This window comes from Heterodontus francisci, chromosome 4, assembly GCF_036365525.1.
Source record: "Heterodontus francisci isolate sHetFra1 chromosome 4, sHetFra1.hap1, whole genome shotgun sequence".
NCBI classification, from domain to species: domain Eukaryota; kingdom Metazoa; phylum Chordata; class Chondrichthyes; order Heterodontiformes; family Heterodontidae; genus Heterodontus; species Heterodontus francisci.
This window is the reverse complement of record NC_090374.1, coordinates 38,491,604-38,515,272: the sequence shown is the minus strand read 5'-3', so window position 1 is coordinate 38,515,272 and position 23,669 is coordinate 38,491,604. Positions and strand designations below refer to the sequence as shown.

The window sequence follows — 23,669 nt, the reverse complement described above, 5'->3', positions numbered from 1 at the left end:
AAGCATTTGCAACCATCTTCAGCCAGAAGTGCCGGGTGGATGATCCATCTCAGCCTCCTCCTGAAGTCCCAAGCATCACAGATTCACTCCACATGATATCAAGAAATGGCTGAAGGCACTGGATACTGCAAAGGCTATGGGATCTGACAACATACCAGCTGTAGTACTGAAGGTTTATAATCCAGAGCTTGCTGCACCCCGAGCCAAGCTGTTCCAGTACAGCTACAACACTGGCATCTATCCGACACTGTAAAAATTGCCCAGGCATGCTCTGTCCATAAAAAGGACAAATACAATCTGGCCAATTACCACCCCATCAGTCTACTCTCAAACATTAGCAAGTGATAGAAGGTATCGTCGACAGTGGTATCAAGTGTGATGAACAGGTTTTTCTTCTGTACAAATTTCCCTGTTTTTCCAACCACCTGTCCGTCTATAGATTTCTGATTGAATTTCTTTCCCTTACTGAAACCTAATAATAAATGACCACTTCAAAACATAGATTTTAAAGTTAAAACAAAGAAGTCGGGTTTATTAACACACTCGTAAACTTGGGAAGGGGTTTAACTTTGCCATGCACACTTACAAATATTCAGGGAAAGGTTAAAGTCATAAAAAAAGGCAAGGACATTATTAAATAGAAACTTATTTTAACTACTAGCTGATATGGATTTCAATTAAACTCGTGTCCATTATGTCATGAAGACCCCCACCTGCCAAGAATGAGGCATATTAATTTTGTCACATGAACATTAATTTTAAACTAAAAGCAAAATACTGCAGATGCTGGAAATCTGAAATAAAAACAAGAAATGCTGGAACCACTCAGCAGGACTGGCAGCATCTGTGGAAAGAGAAGCAGAGTTAACGTTTCGTGTCAGTGACCCTTCTTCGGAACTGATAAATTTTAAAAATGTCACAGGTTATAAGCAAGTGAGGTGGGGGTGGGGCAAGAGATAACAAAGGAGAAGGTGTAGATTGGACAAGGCTACATAGCTGACCAAAAGGTCATGGAGCAAAGGCAAACAATATGTTAATGGTGTGGTGAAAGACAAAGCATGAGTACAGAAAAGGTGTTAACGGACTGAATATTGAACAGCAAGTGCAAACATGAAAAAAAACAGTGGGTAAGCAAACTGAACAAACTAAGATGAAATGCAATAAATGCAAAAAAAGCAGTAAAAAATGTAAAAAAGAAAAAACAACGAAAAATGAAAGTAAAATGGCGGGCTGTCAAGCTCTGAAATTATTGAACTCAATGTTCAATCCGGCAGGCTGTAGTGTGCCTAATCGGTAGATGAGATGCTGTTCCTCGAGCTTGCGTTGATGTTCACTGGATCACTGCAGCAATCCCAGGACAGAGATGTGAACACATGAGAGCAGGGGGAAGTGTTGAAATGGCAAGCAACTGGAAGCTCAGGGTCCTGCTTGCGGACTGATCGGAGGTGTTCCGCAAAGCGGTCACCCAGTCTGCACTTGGTCTCCCCAATGTAGAGGAGACCACATTGTGAGCAGCGAATACAGGATACTACATTGAAAGAAGTACAAGTAAATCACTGCTTCACCTGAAAGGAGTGTTTGGGGCCTGGGATAATGAGGAGAGAGGAGGTAAATGGGCAGGTCAAAAGAACAAAGAACAAAGAAAATTACAGCACAGGAAACAGGCCCTTCGGCCCTCCAAGCCTGCGTCGATCCAGATCCTATATCTAAACCTGTCACCTATTTTCTAAGGGTCTGTATCTCTTTGCTTCCTGCCCATTCATGTATCTGTCTAGATACATCTGAAAAGACGCTATCGTGCCCGCGTCTACCACCTCCGCTGGCAACGCGTTCCAGGCACCCACCACCCTCTGCGTAAAGAACATTCCACGCATATCCCCCCTAAACTTTTCCCCTCTCACTTTGAACTCGTGACCCCTATTTATTGAATCCCCCACTCTGGGAAAAAGCTTCTTGCTATCCACCCTGTCTATACCTCTCATGATTTTGTACACCTCAATCAGGTCCCCCCTCAGCCTCCGTCTTTCTAATGAAAATAATCCTAATCTACTCAACCTCTCTTCATAGCTAGCGCCCTCCATACCAGGCAACATCCTGGTGAACCTCCTCTGCACCCTCTCCAAAGCATCTACATCCTTTTGGTAATGTGGCGACCAGAACTGCACGCAGTATTCCAAATGTGGCCGAACCAAAGTCTTATACAACTGTAACATGACCTGCCAACTCTTGTACTCAATACCCCGTCCGATGAAGGAAAGCATGCGTATGCCTTCTTGACCACTCTATTGACCTGCATTGCCACCTTCAGGGAACAATGGACCTGAACACCCAAATCTCTCTGAACATCAATTTTCCCCAGGACTTTTCCATTTATTGTATAGTTCACTCTTGAACTGGATCTTCCAAAATGCATCACCTCGCATTTGCCCGGATTGAACTCCATCTGCCATTTCTCTGCCCAACTCTCCAATCTATCTATATTCTGCTGTATTCTCTGACAGTCCCCTTCACTATCTGCTACTCCACCAATCTTAGTGTCGTCTGCAAACTTGCTAATCAGACCACCTATATTTTCCTCCAAATCATTGATGTATATCACAAACAACAGTGGTCCCAGCACGGATCCCTGTGGAACACCACTGGTCACACGTCTCCATTTTGAGAAACTCCCTTCCACTGCTACTCTCTGTCTCCTGTTGCCCAGCCAGTTCTTTATCCATCTAGCTAGTACACCCTGGACCCCATGCGACTTCACTTTCTCCATCAACCTACCATGGGGAACCTTATCAAACGCCTTACTGAAGTCCATGTATTTGACATCTACAGCCCTTCCCTCATCAATCAACTTTGTCACTTCCTCAAAGAATTCTATTAAGTTGGTAAGACATGACCTTCCCTGCACAAAACCTTGTTGCCTATCACTGATAAGCCCATTTTCTTTCAAATGGGAATAGATCCTATCCCTCAGTATCTTCTCCAGCAGCTTCCCTACCACTGACGTCAGGCTCACCGGTCTATAATTACCTGGATTATCCCTGCTACCCTTCTTAAACAAGGGGACAACATTAGCAATTCTCCAGTCCTCTGGGACCTCACCCGTGTTTAAGGATGCTGCAAAGATATCTGTTAAGGCCCCAGCTATTTCCTCTCTCGCTTCCCTCAGTAACCTGGGATAGATCCCATCCGGACCTGGGGACTTGTCCACCTTAATGCCTTTTAGAATACCCAACATTTCCTCCCTCCTTATGCCGACTTGACCTAGAGTAATCAAACATCTATCCCTAACCTCAACATCCGTCATGTCCCTCTCCTCGGTGAATACCGATGCAAAGTACTCGTTTAGAATCTCACCCATTTTCTCTGACTCCACGCATAATTTTCCTCCTTTGTCCTTGAGTGGGCCAATCCTTTCTCTAGTTACCCTCTTGCTCCTTATATATGAATAAAAGACTTTGGAATTTTCCTTAACCCTGTTTGCTAAAGATATTTCATGACCCCTTTTAGCCCTCTTAATTCCTCGTTTCAGATTGGTCCTACATTCCCGATATTCTTTCAAAGCTTCGTCTTTCTTCAGCCGCCTACACCTTATGTATGCTTCCTTTTTCCTCTTAGCTCGTCTCACAATTTCACCTGTCATCCATGGTTCCCTAATCTTGCCATTTCTATCCCTCATTTTCACAGGAACATGTCTCTCCTGCACGCTAATCAACCTCTCTTTAAAAGCCTCCCAAATAAAGGGTTAGTCACATGACTAACCTGCCGGCCAACTTGGAGTTTTGAATTGTGCTCACAGGACAGTTTGAAGACATAGACTGCAAATTGCCTCTGAACTTGGAACAAGCGCCTCTCTCCTTTCTCTCCTATCTGGCTCTCTCTCTCCCATTAACTTCCAGATCCACTGAAGTCACTTAAACCTCAAGAGAGAAAAGATGCCTACATCGAAATAGGTTTTAAAGCATGCACTCAGCCCCAACGAAACGGCAAGACTTACTGGCAACCAAAGACTCTAAATCGAATCCAAAGGATCATAAATAGAAATCCATCTATTCCCTCAAACTTTTCCCCTTTATTCTCTCTACTTCTTCTGTCTCTATCTGCGTGTGTGCTTATCGCATATATGTGCCAGCGTGGTCACGTCGCATATTCGTAGTCACTAAGCGAATTAGAGTTTAAGATTAATAAACTTTCACCTTTCTTGTTTAAATCTAAGAAAACCTGTCTGATTGATTTCTTTGCCTTACAATTGGAAAGCAGTGAACAAGGATTCACTAAGGGGGAGCTAAAAACAGTGTTTCTATAATTAAACCCTGTTACGGTTAAACCAGGCAAAGGCTGAGAGGGAACCTGGTCGTAATAATGAATATCAAAAAAAAGTCCAAAGATTGGAGAACACGGATTATAATTGCCAAATATAGGTGGAGCTGTTGGAGACATCACTTCTCTTGCAAATTTCTTTTTCTTTGAACTCTCAAAGGTAATAACGGAGACCGCTAAATTGCTGAAGTCACCTTATTTTAGACGGAGTGGAAATTGGTAGAAATCAGACCTTTTCTGCTGTGAGTGCAGCTTGTCTTCGAGTTGGTTTGTTTCTTGCTGTATTTTTCAAAGTGTGGCTTCTCTTTAATTTTTCTTGTTGAAAAGGCCTTCGACAGAAGTCTATGCAGCTTCAAGACAGACTGTGGCTTCTTGCAGGGTGCTGTGTCTGTAGCACATGGCAGCTGGAATATGGAAGACAGGCTGTCCTCACACATGGTTACAGTTTCGAGTACACGCAGGCTGGATATGGGATCTCCTGGGTCCTAAAGCTAAACTCTTTTCAAGTGGTTGTCCCACCTGAAATCTCTCCTCAATTTTGACAATCAGAACACAGAAGTACAAACATAAAACATGCTGTATAAAATGGCTGTTGACATTAATACTCAAATGCACAACATAATTCACAAGGGGGTTTGCAAACATTCGTGACACAAGTGGCACTTGCACAGCAAGAACCTAATCACTGATGCTCAGTTTGAGTTCTGCCAGGGCCACTCAGCTCCAGACCTCATTACAGTCATGGTCCAAAAAGGCCTGAAATCCCAAAGTGAGGTGACTGTGGTGGCCCTTGACATCAAGGCAGCATTTGGCAGAGTGTGGTATCAAGGAGCCCTAGCAAAACTTGCAGTCAATGGGAATCGGGGAAAAACTCTCCACTGGTTGGAGTCATAATAGCACAAAGGAAGGTGATTGTGGTTGTTGGAAGCCAACCATCTCAGCCACAGGACATGGTTGCAGGATTTCCTCAGGTAGTGTCCTAGGCCCAACCATCTTGTGCTGCTTCAACAAAGATCTTCCATCCATAAGGTCAGAAATGGGAATGTTCACTGATGATTACACAATGTTCAATACCATTCGAGCCTCCTCAGATACTGAAGCAATCCTTGTTCACATGCAGCAAGACCAGCACACATTTAGGCTCAGGCTGATAAGTGGCAAGTATTGTTCGCACCACACAAGTGCCAGGAAATGGCCACCTCCACCAAGAGAGAATCTATCCATCTACCCTTGACATTCAACTGCATTACCATCGCTGATTTCTTTTTCATTCCCAGGATGTGAGCATCGCTGGCCAGGCCAGCATTTATTGCCCATCACTAACTGCTCTTGAGAAGGTGGTGGTGAGCTGCTTCTTGAACCGCTGCAGTCCACGTAGTGTAGGTACACCCACAGTGCTGTTAGGAAGGGAGTTTGACAAATCCCACTATCAACATCCTGAGGATAGGCATTCACCAGAAACTTAACTGGACCATCCATGTATATACTGTCGCTACCAGAGCAGATCAGAGGCTGGGAATACTGCAGTGAGTAACTCAGCTCCTGACTCTCCAAGGCCTGTCCACCATCTACAAGTCAGGAGAGTGGTGGAATACTCTCCACTTGCCTGGATGAGCACAACTCCAACCCGTCTGGATAAGTGCAGCTCCAACAAACTCAAGAAGCTCGACACCATCCCCATACATCACGTTAAACATTCAATCCCTCCACCACTGGCATGTAGTGGCAGCAGTGACACTGCAGCAACTTGCCAAGCCTCCTTCAACAGCACCTTCCAAACCTGCGACCTCTACCACCTAGAAGGACAAGGGCAGCAGATGCATGGGAACACCACCAACCTCCAAGTTCACCCCCAAGTCATGTACCATCCTGACTTAGAGAAACATAGAAAATAGGAGAAGTCAGCCATTCGGCCCTTCGAGCCTGCTCCACCATTCATTATGATCATCGCTGATCATCCAACTCAGTAACCTGTTCCCACTTTCCCCAATATCCTTTGATCCCTTTCACCCCAAGAGCTACATCTAACTCCTTCTTGAAAACATACAATGTTTTGGCCTCAACTGCTTTCTGTGGTAGCGAATTCCACAGACTCACCACTCTCTGGGTGAAGTAATTTCTCCTCATCTCAGTCCTGAAAGGTTTACCCCGTATCCTTAGACTATGACCCCTAGTTCTGGGCTTCCCCACCATCGGGAACATCCTTCCTCATCTACCCTGTCAAGTCCTATTAGAATTTTATAGATTTCTATGAGATTCCCCCCTCACTCGTATGAACTCCAGCTAATATAATCCTAACCAACTCAATCTCTCCTCATGCGTCAGTCCCGCCATCCCAGGAATCAGTCTGGTAAACTTTCGCTGCGCTCCCACCATAGCAAGAACATCCTTCCTTCGATAAGGAGACCAAAACTGCACACAATATTCCAGGTGTGGCCTCACCAAGGCTCTGTACAATTGCAGCAAGCCATCCCTGCTCCTGTATTCAAATCCTCTCGCTATGAAGGCCAACATACCATTTGCCTTTTTTACCGCCCATTGCACCTGCATGCTTACCTTCAGCGACTGGTGTACGAGAACACCCAGGTCTTGTTGCATATTCCCCTCTCTCAGTTTATAGCCGTGGAATTATATCACTGCTCTTCCTCTATCGCTGGGTTAAAATCCGAGAATTCATTCCCTAACAGCACTGTGGGTGTACCCATACCACATGAACTGTAGTGTGTTACGTTCAGGTGAGAAATGTGTTTAGGAATCTTTTGCTGTCTTTCCCTGGTCTTATTGTAACAGGGTTTAATTTTAAACACACAGTGTTTTGAGATCCCCCTTTGTGAATCCTTGTTCACAGCTTTTCAATTATAAGACAAAGAAACAAATTCACACAAGTTTTCTGAAGTTTTAAGAAAGATGACATTTTATTTTATTTTCTTAAAACCTCCCTCTTTGACCAGGTTCTTCTGCCCAATATCACCTTATATGCTTGGTGTCAAATTGTGTTTGATAAGATTCGTTTGAAGCACCCTAGGATGTTTTACTACATTAACTGTGCTATATAAATGCAAGTTATTGTTAATATTGATAACAACTAAAAAAAATTAACTCACCACCAAGAAGGAATATACAGAATCTCTGGAAGGGTCAGAGCAAATAGTAACATCCGCCAATTTCGGATATGATATGCAAAAAATGGCAGAATAATGTACCCAATGGCATAAAACATGCAGACACCAAGCGTTGCGTAAGTAGTCCTCGTAGTTTTGCCAAGAACTTCAGTTCCTGGTCCGTGAAGGAAAGAAAATGATTTAAATTAGTTCATAAAAACAATCAAAACCATGGAATATTTATCCTTCATGAAAATTTTGATGTTTAAATAATTCAACTTCAAGACACAATTTTACTGATACTATTCCATAAAAAGGGGTAGTAGAAACAGCACTGTGCAGTATTATTAACAGATACATTAATATATTCCCGTGAAATTCCTCTGTTCACTAATTTAACAAAGGCAGTTTAAATTCCTGGATTCAATGAAATAGTAGAAAATAAAACCCAGTTTCTCTAAAGTATCATCCATAAATTATCACAATATAACTGATGAAAGTAACACAAGGCAATGCTTGTAATTAAATGCTGGTATGATTTCACACACATATATCACACTGCGCCACACCTTACAAAACCAGGGATACAGCTGCACAATCTGACTTCACATCTGCAAGGTATGTTGACGTAGGGCTCCAGGATCTCAAGATCTCTGAGTTCCCACTGCATTGTTCCAAGTGTCACAGGGAGGGATTTCTGGCTGGAGACTGTCCCCTTCAGAAATCCCGGGTCGTGAATGATGCTGTATTGAATAAGGACCACAATCCTGCCAGCTATTGGCAAATTGAAGCAAGTGAGCCCTGAAAACTCGCAAAGGAGAGGAGCAAAACAGCAGCATAACGACAGATGTTAAAGGCCTACAGTCATTTAAAAGGCCTCGCTGCAATGGAATCATGAAGCCCTGGCACCTGCAAATGTAATAAAATGAAAATTTATCGAATTTGGAGATACTATTAAATAAGCTATGACAAAGGAGGGGTGAGTGATAAAAAGCTAATGCATTGAACTGCCTGTGTCATATGGTAGTAGACAGCAATGGCACCTCCATGACTCTAGGACAGCCATTATATGTAGGAAGGAGTTTAATGATCTTACAAGGACAGCAAAGGTCAGTGCATTGTGAGATGCAAGAGCAATGTTACCACTTCCTGTTCTTTTGTGTTCAGTTGCTGCCCTATGGGGTTTCATACTGCACTCTTTGCTTAATGTGACCCTTAAGACAAGCTGCTCATCAGCATTGGGCATATGTGGCAGAGCGGGTGAACACTAGGAAAACACCACACCCCCCACCCCCCCGACCCCATGGATCTGGCTACAATGCTTCAAGAATTGTACTTAACCTAACCATGGTTACGAAGGTAAGATTCCTATCTCAGATCTCACATTACTCTCTGTCGGAGGACATGTCCTGCAGCATTCTTGACCATCTTACCCTTCTCACTGAAATCCTAATCTGACACATTATGCATGACAAACTGCAGCTCCTTTCAACAGCCACTCATCCATCTCTGCTTATCATGGACACTAAAAGCTAATCCATGTCGCTCTCTTGCCTTTCAGGTGCAGCACATATAGGAAGCGCCATAGTAAAAGAGCTGGAAGAGGACATATCCCATGAAGACACACTATCACTCGACCTGAACATAGCAAGAACCAGCTTTCGAGTCAGGAGCACAGCGTAGTCTAGAGGATAGGCTATTCAGGTCTGCACATGGCCACTCACACAGGAAGATGGTGTGGGATGACCCAGGAAGTAGTCTGGGAGGACAATTCAAATCCCAGCCCTGCTGAAGGATCCTTAGGTATGATATGCCAAATGAATCATCAAATGAGGCCATATGGGTGGAGCTCAGAAATAAAAAAGGGGCAGCCACATTACTAGGAGTGTACGATAGACCCCCAAATAGTGAGAGGGAGGCTGAAGAACAAATACGTCGGCAAATTTCTGAGTGCAAAAACTATAGGGTAATAAAAGTTGGGGATTTCAACTACCCCAATATCAACTGGGATGCAAACAGTGTGAAGGGCACAGAGGGGACAAAATTCTTGAACTGCGTTCATGAGAACTTTTTTAGCCAGCGCGTAACAAGCACAATTCTAGATTTAGTCTTCAGTAATGAAGCTGGACAAGTGGAGGAAGTAACAATGGGTGACCATTTTGGAGATAGTGACCATAATACAGTAAGTTTTGGCAAAATCATGGAAAAGGACAAAGATAAAGCAGGAGTAAAAGTTCTAAATTGGGGGAAGGCAAATTTTAAGAAACTGAGAGGTGACCTGGTGAAAGTGGACTGGATACAGCTACTTGAAGGAAAACCAGTGGGAGGCATTCAAAAGTGAGATTCTACAGGCACAGTGTAGGCATGTCCCCACAAAGTTAAAGGGTGATACTGCCAAATCTGGAGACCCCTGGTTATCGAGAAGCTTACAGGGTAAGTTAAAGCAGAAAAAGAAAGCTTATGATGATCACAAAAACCTTAATACTTTTGCAAGCCTAGAGGAGTATAGAAAGTGCAGGGGTGAAGTAAAAAAGGAAATTAGAAAAGCGAAGAGAGGGCATGAAAAATTATTGGCAGGTAAAATCAAGGAAAACCCGAAGATATTTTATCAGTACATTAAGAGCAAGAGGATAACTAAGGAAAGGGTAAGGCCTATCAGAGATATACAAGGGAATTTATGCAGAGAGTCATAGAGTCATGGAGTTATACAGCACAGAAACAGGCCCTTCGGCCCATCGTGTCAGTGCCGGCCATCAAGCACCTCACTATTCTAATCCCATTTTCCAGCACTTGGTCCATAGCCTTGTATGCTATGGCGTTTCAAGTGCTCATCTAAATACTACTTAAATGTTGTGAGGGTTCCTGCCTCTACCACCTCTTCAGGCAGTGTGTTCCAGATTCCAACCACCCTCTGGGTGAAAAATGTTTTCCTCAAATCCCCTGTAAACCTCCTGCCCCTTACCTTAAATCCTATGCCCCCGAGTTATTGACCCCTCCGGTATGGGAAAATGTTTCTTCCCATCTAACCTATCAATGCCCCTCATAATTTTGTATACCTCAATCATGTCCCCCCTCAGCCTTCTCTGCTCTAAGGAAAACAACCCTAGTCTTTTCAGTCTCACTTCATAGCTGAAATGCTCCAGCTCAGGCAACATCCTGGTGAGTCTCCTCTGCACCCTCTCCAGTGCAATCACATCCTTCCTATAGTGTGGTGACATGAACTGGACACAGTACTCCAGCTGTGGCCTAACTAGCATTTTATACAGCTCCATCATAACCTCCCTGCTCTTCTATTCTATGCCTCGGATGCAGAAGATGTGGGCAGGGTTCTGAATTAGTTTTTTGACTGTCTTCACAAAGGAGAGGGTTGATGTAGACATTGTAGTTAAAGAGGAGGAGTGTGAAATATTAGATACGATAAGCATAATGAAAGAGGAAGTACTAGAGGGTCTGACATCCTTGAAAGTGGATAAATTGCCAGGGCCAGATGGATTGTATCCCAAGTTGCTAAAGGAAGTCAGGGAGGAAATAGCAGATGCGCTGAGGATCCTCTTCAAATCCTCACTAGATACAGGACAGGTACCAGATGATTGGAGGTCTGTGACTGTTGTACCATTGTTTAAAAAGGGTGCGAGGGATAGGCCAAATAATTATATGCCAGTCAGTCTGACCTCAGTGGTGGGTAACTTATTAGAATCTATTCGGAGGGACGGGATAAACTGCCACTTAGAAAGGCATGGATTAATCAGGGATAGTCAGCATGGATATGTTAGGGGAAGGTCATGTCTTACTAACTTACATGAGTTTTTTGAGGAAGTAACAAGAAGGATTGATGAGGGTAGTGCAGTGGATGTAGTCTACATGGATCTTAGTAAGGCATTTGACAAGGTCCCACATGGCAGACTGGTCAATAAAATAAAAGCCCATGGGATACAGGGGAATGTGGCAGGTTGAATCCAGAATTGGCTCAGGGACAGGAAACAAAGGGTAGTAGTTGACGGATATTTTTGTGAATGGAAAGCTGTTTCCAGTGGTGTTCCACAGAGTTCAGTGTTGGGTTCCTTGCTGTTACATGTTATATGGTACATATTAATGATTTGGACTTAAATGTGGGAGGCATGATTGGGAAATTTGCTGATGACACAAAAATTGGGCATGTAGAGGATAGTCGTAGACTCCAGAAAGATATCAATGGTTTGGTTGAGTGGCGGAAAAGTGGCAAATGGAATTCAATCCAGATAAGTGTGAGGTAATGCATTTGGGGAGGGCAAATAAAGAGAGGGAATACACAATAAACGGGAGGATATTGAGAGGGGTAGAAGAAGTGAAATACCTTGGAATGCATGTCCAAATGTCCCTGAAGGTGGTAGGACAGGTAGATAGTGGTGAAGAAGGCATATGGAATGCTTTCCTTTATTGGCCAAGACATAGAATTCAAAAGCAGGGATGTAATTCTGGAACAGTATAAAATGCTGGTTAGGCCACAGTTCGAGTATTGCATACAGTTCTGGTCACCACATTACAGAAAGGACATAATTGCTCCGGAGAGAGTACAGAGGAGATTTACAAGAATGTTGCCAGGGCTCGAAAATTGCAGCTATGAGGAAAGATTGGATTGGCTCAGGTTGTTTTCCTTCGAACAGAGGAGGCTGAGGGGTGACTTAATTGAGGTGTACAAAATTATGAGGGGCCTAGATAGAGTCGGCAGGAAGGACCTGTTTCCCCAGGCAGAGAGGTCAATTACCAAGGGGCACCGATTTAAGGTGATTGGGAGAAGGATTAGAGGGGACATGAGGAAAAACCTTTTGACCCAGAGGGTGGTGGGTGTCTGGAATTCACTGCCAGGAACAGTGGTGGAGGAAGAAACCTTCAATTCTTTTAAAAGGTACCTGGACCTGCACCTGAAGTGCTGTAACCTGCAAGGCTATGGACCAGATGCTGGAAGGTGGGATTAGATTGGCTGGCTAGCTTTTTCAGCCAGCCTGGACAGGACGGACTGAATGGCCTCCTTCTATGCCGTAATTTTTCTCTGGTTCTATGCTGCAGAGAACACATATGAATGCCCTGAGACTGCTGCCTATAGAAGCCTACAGGAGCTGGCTATATACCAGGACTTTCAAAGTGCACGAGCCTGCCTGCCAGTGAGTTCATGCACAATGGTAGAGAGCACATAGAAGTCCAGTTCAAACTTTATTAGATTTTCAAGCAGGGCATTAAGATCATAAAGTGAACCATTGCGTCCATGGTCAGCTCTATGAACACTGCAGTGGGGTTCCAAACTGATGGAGCCGAGGGTGACAGCTCTGAGGCTTTGCTAGGAGCTTGGACTGCTGTAATTGTGGTTACAGGATCAAGAATATTCTCAGGCTTTCAAACCATGAAGCATGGATTGGAGTGTGTAAAGTGTGGATATAGGTTTCCAGAGTATCACAATTCTCCTTCACTCTGTTCTGATGCAGAGCGGAGGGAATATTAAGATGCAACCACATGGTAGTGGCATTAGCTCCATGAAAGAGGCTCATGCTGTCCTCTCTCAGGATAACAGCATGCCTGTTTTTGGGTTTAGTTAGTTTTGTAAAAAATTCAGTTGACTGTGGTTTAGGGCTGTCTTCACAAAACCACAGTAACAATAGTAACAACAATTACACTGTGGTAGTTTTGCAAGCTGTCACAAAAACTATGTTATTAATGTTTTACTGTGTGATGAGGTTTGTGATATTAGGAGTGGATCCTCCTTTTCAGAAGCTGCCTTTATGGTTCTAAGATGAGACAAGCTTTTTAAAACAGAGGCATGTCCATGAACTTTCTTAACCTTTTGGGAAGATAAGCCCTTTTTAATTTTTTTCATCCCTCATCCATCGGAAAACAATCCTTTTAACCTTATAGTTGTGTGATTGCTAACCCCTCATAATAGCCAGATTTCTTCACACTGGGCTTCCCTATCATTGAGAATGGGGATGCTTTTGGATTTTCCTCCTTTGGTTAGTTGTTTAATTGTCCACCACATTCATGACTGGATGTGGCAGGATTGCAGAACTTTGATCTGATCCGTTGGTTGTGGGATCACTTCGCTCTCTCTCTATAGTGTGCTGCTTCCGCTGTTCAGTATGCATGTAGTCTTGCATTGTAGCTTCATCAGGTTTTTAGGTATGCCTGTTGCTGCTCATTGCATGCTCTCTTGCACTCCTCATTGAACCAAGGTTGATTCCCCTGGCTTGCTGTGAATGGTATAGTGAAGGATATGCTGGGCCATGAGGTTACAGATAGTGTTTGAATACAAATCTGCTGCTACTGATGGCCCACAGTGCCTCATGGATGCCAAGTTTTGAGCTGCTAGATCTGTTCTGCCAATCTCATTTAGCATGGTGGCAGTGCCACAAAACTCAATATAGAGCGTCCTCAATGTGAGGCCAGAACTTGGTTTCCACAAGGACAATGTGGTGGTCAGTCCTACCAATACTGTCATGGACAAAAGCATATGCGACAGGTAGATTTGTGAGGACAACTTCAAGTAGGTTTTCCCCTCTTGTTGGTTCCCTCACCACCTGCCGCAGACCCAGTCTGGCAGATATGTCCTTCAGGAGTAGGGGAGCTCAGTCAGTAGTGGTGCTACCGAGCCACTCTTGGTGATGGACTTTGAAGTCTCTCAGCCAGAGTAAATTCTGTGCCCTTGCAACTGTGACAACCAGGTGAAAAAGGGGTCGAGGGGCTCCCTTGCAGCCTTTTCTTGGTTTGACCGTCACAGGGATTCATTTTTAAAACACTGTTTTTTGGCTTCCCCTCAGTGAATCCTTGTTCACTGCTCTCCAATTGTAATGGCAAAGAAATCAAACAGACAGGCTTTCTTAAATTTAAACAATAAAGGTATAAATTTATTAACCTTGAAACTCTAATTCAGTTAAAACTACTAAAAATACGCAACACGACCATACGATAAACACACATGCAGATAGAGACAGAAAAGGAGAAAGAATCAAGGGGAAAGGTTTAAAGCAATAGCTGGAGTTCATTTACTGTCTTTTGAGTTTGATGTAAAGTTTTTGATTGCAGTTCGATCTTGTCGTCTCATTGGGGCCCACTGCACTCTTTCAAATTTGTTTTGATGGATTTCTGTCTTCTTGAAATCCAGTTGTAGTCTCTTCTTTTCATGAGCGAGAGAGAGAGGGAGATGCTCTACCCTCAAGTTCAGTTGTAGTCTAACTTCAAACTGTTCTGTGAACACAATTCAAACCAAACAGACCAGCAGGCCAGTCATGTGACCAGCATTTTTTTTAAACAACCTGCCCGGCGAAGTTTTGTGGATGCTTGCAATCTTACTAGACATCCTCAGTAGGGGGCTGGAATGCTGGTGTTCACACATTCAATGTCTTATGATCAAAATCCATTTGGCTAATTGAATCAGGGAGCAGTTCCATTGTCTTCTCCAGGCAACTGTCTCTTAGAATGCAAATGTTTCCAGCCACTGTCCTGTGAGAATGCAGGTGCAGCCATGTTTTCAGTCCATTAAGAGTTTAAAATTAATGTTCCTTATGACAAAATTAATATCCCTCATTTTTGGCAGGTGTGGCTTTCATCACACTACCCTCAGTACTTTTTCAAGTGGTGTTTAACATGGAGGAACACTAATCCATCAGCTGAGGGAGGGCAGTAATCAGCAGGAGGTTTCCTTGCCCCTGTTTACCCTGATGCCATGAGACGTCATGGGATCTGAAGTCAATGTTGAGGACTCCCAGGATCACCACCTCTGGTGGGTCTGTCCTGCTGGTGGGACAGAGTATACCTTAGGATGCTGATGAGGAGTCTCGGGCATTGGCTGTAAGGTATGATTTGGTGAGTATGATTATGTCAGGCTGCATTTGATTAGTCTGTAGGACAGCTCACCCAATTTTGGCACAAGGCTCCAGATGTTGGTGACGAGGACTTTGCAGGGTCAACTAGGCAGGGTGTGCCTTTGTTATTTCCGGTGCCTCGATCAATGCCAGGTGTTCCATTTGGTTTCATTCTTATTTTACTTTTCTGTAGTGGTTTGATACAATTGAAGTGGCTTGCTAGGCCATTTCAGAGGGCAATTAAGAGTCAACCACATTGCTGTGGGTCTGGAGTCCATGAAGGCCAGACTGGGTAAGGATGATAGATTTCCTCCTCTGAAAGGCAGTAGTGAACCTGATGAGTTTTTAAACAACAATCTGGTAGTTTCATGATCATTATTAATGAGACTGGCATTTTATTTCAGTTTTATTAATTAATTGAATTTATATTCCCCCAGCTGTTGTGGTGCGATTTGAACTCATGCCTCTGGAGCATTAGTCCAGGTCTCTAGATTACTAGTCCAGTAATAATAACACTATACTAACTCCTCCTCCTCCACCCCTCACCCAAGCCCCTCATATAGATGGTACTTTCCTGTAGCTTATATGAACTTTGGACCAATGAAGTTATATATAACTATTCCATAACAAAAACAGTCCCTAAACAAAATGGCTACAAAAATCCCTAACAGCTTAAACCAACTGTCCAGCAACTTAGCAGAACAACAGTGAAGATTGCTTTAACTACGACTACTTTAGCCTGCTTCATGACTGTTCCTGCTAGGTTTTACTGGACAGGCTTAAGAATGAGGGAACCAGATGCCTCTAAACGCATTTCCCAAAGGATGCTAATTAGTGTTGCCAACACTGGTTGGCTAAATACCTGAAATAACTGTGGCATTAGATCATGTGATATTTGATCACCCAACAATCACATGATGTCAAATCACATGACATTTGCCCACTACCTGTAATGCACAAGAACATTTTAAAATTCAATACACAATTTAGACAGAAGTGTTTTTGGAATCATGTTATGTTTACATTTATTATGAGTGGCCAAGGACAAAACATATGGCAAATACCCATAAACACTAGCAACACAGTCCTGTCTTTACATTGAGAATACCCTCCATCGTGTTGTGTGACACTGCCACCATGCTAAATGGGAGAGCTTCAGATCAGATCAAAACTGGGTACCCATCGGCAGCAGAATTGTGTTCAAACACAATCTGTAACCTCATGGTCTGACATATCCCTCACTCTATCATTACCAGCAAGCCAGGGGATCAACCCTGGTTCAATGAAGAGTGCAGAAGAGCATGCTAGGAGCAGCACCAGGCATACCTAAAAATGAGGTTCCAACCCAATGAAGCTACAACACAGGACTACTTATATGCCAAACAGCAGAAGCAGCATCCAATAGACAGTAAGCGATTTGTTACATCTGAGGTTGGAGAAATGCACTGTCTTTCTCTAGTTCCACTACTCCACTGGTCACAGCATATATTTAAATGTTTTATCCAGTTACCAATATAGTCAATTATATATTTTATCTACATTAGCTTCAGAATTTAAATCCGCCAACCAGATTTCTTTAATAAACAACAAAATTGTTGATTTATTGTTAAACAACACTTATTCAATAAAGATGCAAAGCTTATTAACACACAGTTTGAAATATGAAAGTATAAATATCTGCCCTTCTAAAATATCCTAACACATGCACACACACACGGGTAAAGAACAAAATAAAGAATATTGAAAAAACTGGCTCTGCAGAGATTAACTTAAAAAAAAACTTTGGCCAAGTGTTATGACCAGGCGAGAAAGGTGTCTAGGGGTCTCTTTCAGCCATCAACTGGTCTTATTGCAAGAGGATTTAATTTTTTAACACACTGTCTTTTGAGCTTCCCCTTAGTGAATACTTATTCACTGCTTTCCAATTATAAAGCAAAGAAATGAGCACAAATAGGCCTTCTTAGGTTTAAAGAAGAAAAGTGAAATTTATTAACACTTAAACTTAAACTCTAATTCGGTTACCATCTCCGGATACACGCCACGCCCCACGCTGGCATACATACGTGATATGCACATGCAAATAGAGACAGAAAAGAGCAGAAGAAAAAAATAAAATAGAGCAAGGTCTGGGGCAATATCAAAAGAGTTTCTTGTATCAGTGCTTCGAGCTCACTGTAGTCCTTTTGTAGGTAGTCCTGCTTTTTGCTGGGACCCAGTAGTCTTCTTAAACCTTGTTCACTGGAGGAAACTTTTCTCTCTTGGGGTTCATATGACTTCAATGGTTTCCGAGGCTGGTGAGAGCAGGATGGGAGCAGACAGGAGTGAGGTCTTTTTAGTCCAGGAGCATACAGCTTTCTGAGTTTTAAAGCTCTGTGGCAAGTTCAAATTTTTTTTTAAAACAGCCAGTCAGTCATGTGACTAAACTGGTCAACTGGTCTGACCACATCTGTTTGTGTATTTGGTCATCTTAGCAGTTAACCTGGAATGCTAGCCTCTCCATCTTCAACATCTGGTTATCAAAAGTCCATTGTGGTTTAAATTGGAGCAGGGAGTGGTCCCTTTGTTCTTTACAAGCACTGTCTGTTACTATGCAAATGTCTTTCCAGTCAGGGGCTTGGTAACCACTTGTCATAGGCCTTCTTTTCTTCCCAGCAACAATTTTAAAATTTAATGTCCATGTGGCAAAATATCCGTCCCTCATTCTTGGCAGGTGGGGGCCTGCATGACACCAAGTTATTGTCAATTCTTGAAGCAAAAGGATAAGATATGGAACGTTCCAGATGTCCCTTTTGATCTGGTGTCTGGGTCCACATAGATAGCTGTCACTGAGATCTTTCTGGAGCAGTTCCATTCAGGAAACATCGAGAAGTAGTCTTGCAGGCTTTTGGGAAAATTACTGCATCAGTGGGTACAGCTATCACACTGGATTCTCAGAAGACTTTTCAAAACAGATGGCAAAGAATGAGTTGGGTGGCTTCTCATTGAGCAGGATATCCACCAACTGAACTCCAAACAAAACCAAAACTCCGAACAGACATAAACCCAGACATGTGATTTCTCTAAGTTCAAACAGTCCCGTAGTCCATAAGGCTCCGGCTGTTTACTTAGCTTAAGAAATGTGACTTCCAGTAAGTGTTTTTAAACAAAGTCCCAAGTGTCCTTCCAGTGATCCTTTCAAAAAAAAACAAATCCAGGCATCTTCTCAGGTATTTTCCACAAGTCCTCAAAAAAATATCAATAATGGAAGCACATCCATGACATCTCTCCAATGAGATAGTTGAGGCAAATGTAGAGGTTAAAGCAAGCAAGTCCAGTAGGCAGGCCGGGCAGGGGCAGGACAGGGAGCATGGAAGGTCTGGTAGGCTAAACTGCATTTACTTTAATGCAAGAAGCCTTACAGGTAAGGCAGATGAACTCAGAGCATGGATAGGTACATGGGATTGTGATATTATAGCTACTACGGAAACATGGTTGAGGGATGGGCAGGACTGGCAGCTCAATGTTCTGGGGTACCGATGCTTCCGGCGTGACAGAGGTGGAGGTAAGAGAGGAGGGGGAGTTACACTATTGATTAGGGACGGCATCATGGCAGTACTTCGAGAAGATATCCCAGGGGGAAGGTCCAGCGAGGTCATATGGGTAGAACTTAGAAATAAGAAAGGGGTGATCACTTTGATGGGATTATACTATAGGCCCCCCAATAATCAGAGGGAATTGGAGGAGCACATTTGTAGGGAAATCACAGATAGGTGTAGGAATTATAGGGTTGTCATAGTAGGTGATTTTAACTTTCCTAATATTGACTGGGATTGCCTTAGTGCTAAGGGATCAGATGGGGAAGAATTTGTCAAGTGTTTCCAGGATAGTTTTCTGAAGCAGTATGTGGATGGCCGTACTAGAGAAGGGGTTACACTCGACCTCCTCTTAGGAAATGAGGCTGGGCAGGTGGTTGATGTGTCAGTGGGGGAGCACTTTGGGACCAGTGACCATAACTCTATTAGCTTCAAGATAGTTATGGAAAAGGATAGGACTGGTTCTCAGGTTGAAGTCCAAAATTGGGGGAAGGCTAATTTCGATGGCATCAGACAGGAACTCTCAAGAGTTGAATGGGAGAGGCTGTTTACAGGTAAAGGGACGTCTGGCAAATGGGAGGCTTTTAAAAGTGAGATAGGAAGAGTTCAGGGCCGGCATGTTCCTGTTAGATGGAAGGGAAAGGCTGGCAAGTTTAGGGAACCTTGGTTGACGAGGGATATTGAGGGTCTACTCAGGACAAAGAAGGAGGCATATGTCAGGTATAGGCAGCTGGGATCAAGCAAGTCCCTTGAGGAGTATAGGGGATGTAGGAGTATACTTAAGAAGGAAATTAGAAGGGTGAAAAGAGGCCATAAGATTTCCCTGGCAGATAAGAATCCTATTAAGAGTAAAAGGGTAGCAAGGGAGAGAGTAGGTCCCCTTAAGGATCAGTATGGTGATCTATGTGTGGAGCCACGGGAAATGGGTGAGGTCTTAAATGAATACTTCTCGTCTGTATTTACCGTGGAGAAGGTCATGGAAACTGGTTAGCTCAAGGGAGGGAACAGCGATATCCTGGAGCATATCAACATTACAAAGGAGGAGATGTTTGAGGTTTTGAAGCGCATTAAGGTGGATAAATCCCCAGGGCCTGACCAGGTGTATCCTAGGATGCTATGGGAAGCAAGGGAGGAGATTGTTGGGGCCCCAGCAGAGATTTTTGTATCATCGTTAGCCACGGGTGAGGTACCTGAAGACTGGAGGATAGCTAATGTTGTGCCTTTATTTAAGAAGGGCAACAGGAATAAGCCAGGGAACGACAGGCCGGTGAGCCTTACATCAGTGGTGGGAAAGTTGTTGGAAGGGACTCTGAGAGACAGGATTTATATGTATTTGGAAGGGCAAGGTCTGATTCGGGAAAACTCAGCATGGCTTTGTGCGTGGTAAATCATGTCTCACAAATTTGATTGAGTTTTTCGAGGAGGTGACCAAGATGATTGACGAGGGCAGGGCGATGGACATTGTCTACATGGACTTTAGCAAGGCCTTTGACAAGGTCCATCATGGTAGGCTGGTCCAGAAGGTTCGAACACATGGGATCCAGGGTGAGCTAGCCAAGTGGATACAAAATTGGCTTGGTGATAGGAAGCAGAGGGTGGTAGTGGAGGGTTGTTTTTCCAGATTGGAAGCCAGTGACCAGTGGTGTGCCGCAGGGATCGGTGCTGAGCCCTCTGTTTTTTGTCATATATATTAATGACTTGGATGTAAATGTAGGGGGCATAATTAGTAAGTTTGCAGATGACACCAAAATTGATGGTATAGTGGACAGTGAAGAAGGTTGTCTCAGGTTACAACAGGATATAGATCAACTGGGAAAATGGACAAGGGATTGGCAAATGGAATTTAATGCAGACAAGTGTGAAGTGATGTATTTTGGGAAGTTAAACCAGGACAGGACATATACAGTGAATGGCAGGGCCCTGGGGTGTGTTGTTGAGCACGGAGACCTTGGGGTGCAAGTACATAGTTCGACCAAGGCATTGAGTACAAGTGTTGGGACGTCATGTTACAGCTGTACATAACGTTGGTTAGGCCGCATTTGGAGTACTGAGTGCAGTTCTGGTCGCTGTACTACAGGAAAGATGTGATTAAGCTGGAGAGGGTGAAGAAAAGATTCACAAGGATGTTGCCTGGTTTGGAGGGCTTGAGTTATAAAGAGAGATTGGATAGGCTGGGTCTGTTTTCCCTGGAGCGAAGCAGGCTGAGAGGGGACATGTTAGAGGTATATAAAATTATGAGAGGCATAGATAGGGTAGCTAGCCAGACTCTGTTTCCCATGGTAGGGATGACTAAAACTAGAGGGCATAGATTTAAGGTGAGAGGGAGGAGGTTTAAAGGGGATCAAAGGGGTAAATTTTTCACACAAAGAATAGTGGGTATCTGGAATGAGCTGGCAGAGGAGGTGGTGGAGGCAGGAACAGTAGCAACATTTAAGAGGCATCTGGACAGGTACTTGAATGAGCAAGGCATAGAGGGATATGGAATTAATGCAGGCAGGTGGGATTAGTATAGATAGGCATTATGGTCGGCATGGATGCGGTGGGCCTAAGGGCCTGTTTCTATGCTGTACGACTCTGTGACTCTGTGACTCTATTTAAAGAATGAGGTGCTGATGAGGAAGTGGAGACCTCCTCACAGACCTGCAGATGAAGAGTGTACAGTGGTCCACCAGGTAGTGGTGCCGCCGAGGTATTGTAGGGAAATACTGAGAATAGCCCAAAGATTCCAATGGCTGGACATGTCAGTATCCGAAAAACCCAAGCCCACATAAGACCACATATTGAATGGCCACAACTCCACAGGGATATGGTGGAATTCTGCAAAGCTTGCCACCTGTGCCAGGTTGCGGGGACACCGCAACCTGCAATAAAACCTGCACTCTTAATTCTCATACCGACTTTTGGGGAACCCTTCAGCAGAGTGCTGGTGAATTGTGTGGGATCCCTGCCAAAAACAAAAGGAAGGGCTACCAGTTATCACCATTATGGATGTGGCTACCCGATTTCCAGAGGCTATCCCCTAAGAACTATCTCTGCCAAGGTAGTGGTGGAGGGGCTAAGCCAATTCTTTACTCGATATGGGCTGCCTGTTGAGATCCAGTCAGATCAGGGCACAAATATCACATCTGGTATCTTTCAAAGGGTCATGGGTAATCTGGGCATAACCCAACTAAAGTCCTCAGCCTACCACCCACAGTCACAAGGGGCTTTGGGATGGTACCACCAGACCCTGAAGGCAATGATCAGGGCATACTGCTATGAGTACCCCCATGACTGGGACAAAAGGTTGGTATTTCTTCTGTTTGCTTCCAGGAACTCACCCAATGAGTCCACTGGCTTTAGTCTCTTTGAATTAGTTTATGGACACAAAGTGAGGGGTCCTCTGAAACGAATCAAGGAGAGGTTTTTGGGACACAGGGATGCGCCTTCTATGTTAGACGACATCTCCATGTTCCATGTGCAGCTCACGAGAGACTGTGCAGTAGCTCAGGAATAGCTAAAAACCTCCAAGACAGCTATGAAAAGGCAGGCAGATAAAACATGTCAAGGCCAGAACTTGTCAGCCTGGAGACCATGCGTTAGTGCTATTACCAACACAGGGTAAACCACTGAAAGCCTCGTTCAGTGGCCCATACAGAGTAGTAAAGAGGATTAGTGAGGTGAATTATTTAATTGACACCCCAGACCGTAGGAAAAAGCAAAGGCTGTGTCACATCAATGGGTTAAAGTAGTATCACAGCCAGAAAGGGGACAAACAAGTACAAGTCTGTCAGGCAGTCAGGAAGGAGGAGGGTGAAAAGGACAGTGAGGATGAGTTAGGAGGAGGCCTGGAGGATTCCCAAATTGAACCCCGAACCACCTGGTTAGCTGACACTGAAACGTTAGGGTATTTAGACACAGTACTCTCCTATTTAAACGTAGAACAGAGAGGAGACTTAACAAGGCTGTTCACAGCGTTTCAAGAGATCTGCAAAGACAAATCAGGGTTCACAACCCTAATCCTACACAATGTGGATTTGGCAGAGACCCCTCCCAAAAAACAAAATCCCCATTGCCTAGATCCCAGGAAACTGACCCAAGTTCAGGAGGAAATTCAGAAAATGCTGGAGCGCAAGCTGATTGAGCCCAGTCAGAGCAGCTGGGGTTCCCCAGTTGTGTACATGCCCAAGCCCGATGGCTCAACAAGGCTCTGAATTGATTACAGGAATGTTAACAGTGAGCAGAGCTGACTCCGAGCCAATTCCTCGCCTGAAAGACTGTATCGATAGAGTAGGAAATGCCACCTGCATTACTAAAATGGCCTTGATAAAAGGAATGTGGCATGTTCCTTAACCCCCCTAGCTAAAGAGATTTGGGCTTTTGACACCCCAGATGGCTTATTCCAGTGCTGAGTGATGCCGTTTGGATTAAGAAATGTCCCAGCCATCTTCCAAAGGCTAATGTACCAGCTCGTGGCTGGCCTACCCCACTGTGTAGTGTACCTGGATGATCTGTTAGCGTACAGTGACACTGGGGAGACCATCTAGACCAGTCAGAAGCCCTCTGCCGAAGATTACAGTCAGCTAACCTCATGGTAAATCCTGCAAAGAGCAAGTTCACTAAAGCTCAAGTAACCTACCTAGGGCATATTGTGGGTCAAAGGCAGGTGCTGCCCAGAGCAGAGAAGGTACAGGCGCTGATGGATTTTCCCATCCCCACAACCAAACAGGAAATAATGCGATTTTTGGGGATGCGTTGGTTTTACCACAAGTTCGTCCCAAACGTCAACACAATAGCTCCCTGACTGACAGACTTATTACAGAAAAGAGTGAAGATAGTGTGGTCAGGGAGGTTCCAAACAGCTTTTGAGAGGC

The 23,669-nt window shown here is 44.0% G+C and overlaps 1 protein-coding gene across 10 annotated transcripts in view; it reads right to left on the bottom strand.

The window, feature by feature from the left end:
* The window catches only part of LOC137368969 (solute carrier family 22 member 4-like), a 213,976-nt gene that overhangs the window by 121,428 nt on the left and 68,879 nt on the right, over nt 1-23,669 (bottom strand). For 9 of the 10 annotated variants that reach the window (XM_068029367.1, XM_068029370.1, XM_068029374.1 and 6 more), the window contains one exon: nt 7,419-7,590. The exons of the other annotated variant lie outside the window; for it this stretch is intronic. In XM_068029367.1, coding sequence (XP_067885468.1) covers nt 7,419-7,590 — 172 coding nt within the window. The remainder of the gene's footprint in view (nt 1-7,418; nt 7,591-23,669) is intronic. 10 annotated transcript variants of the gene reach the window in all.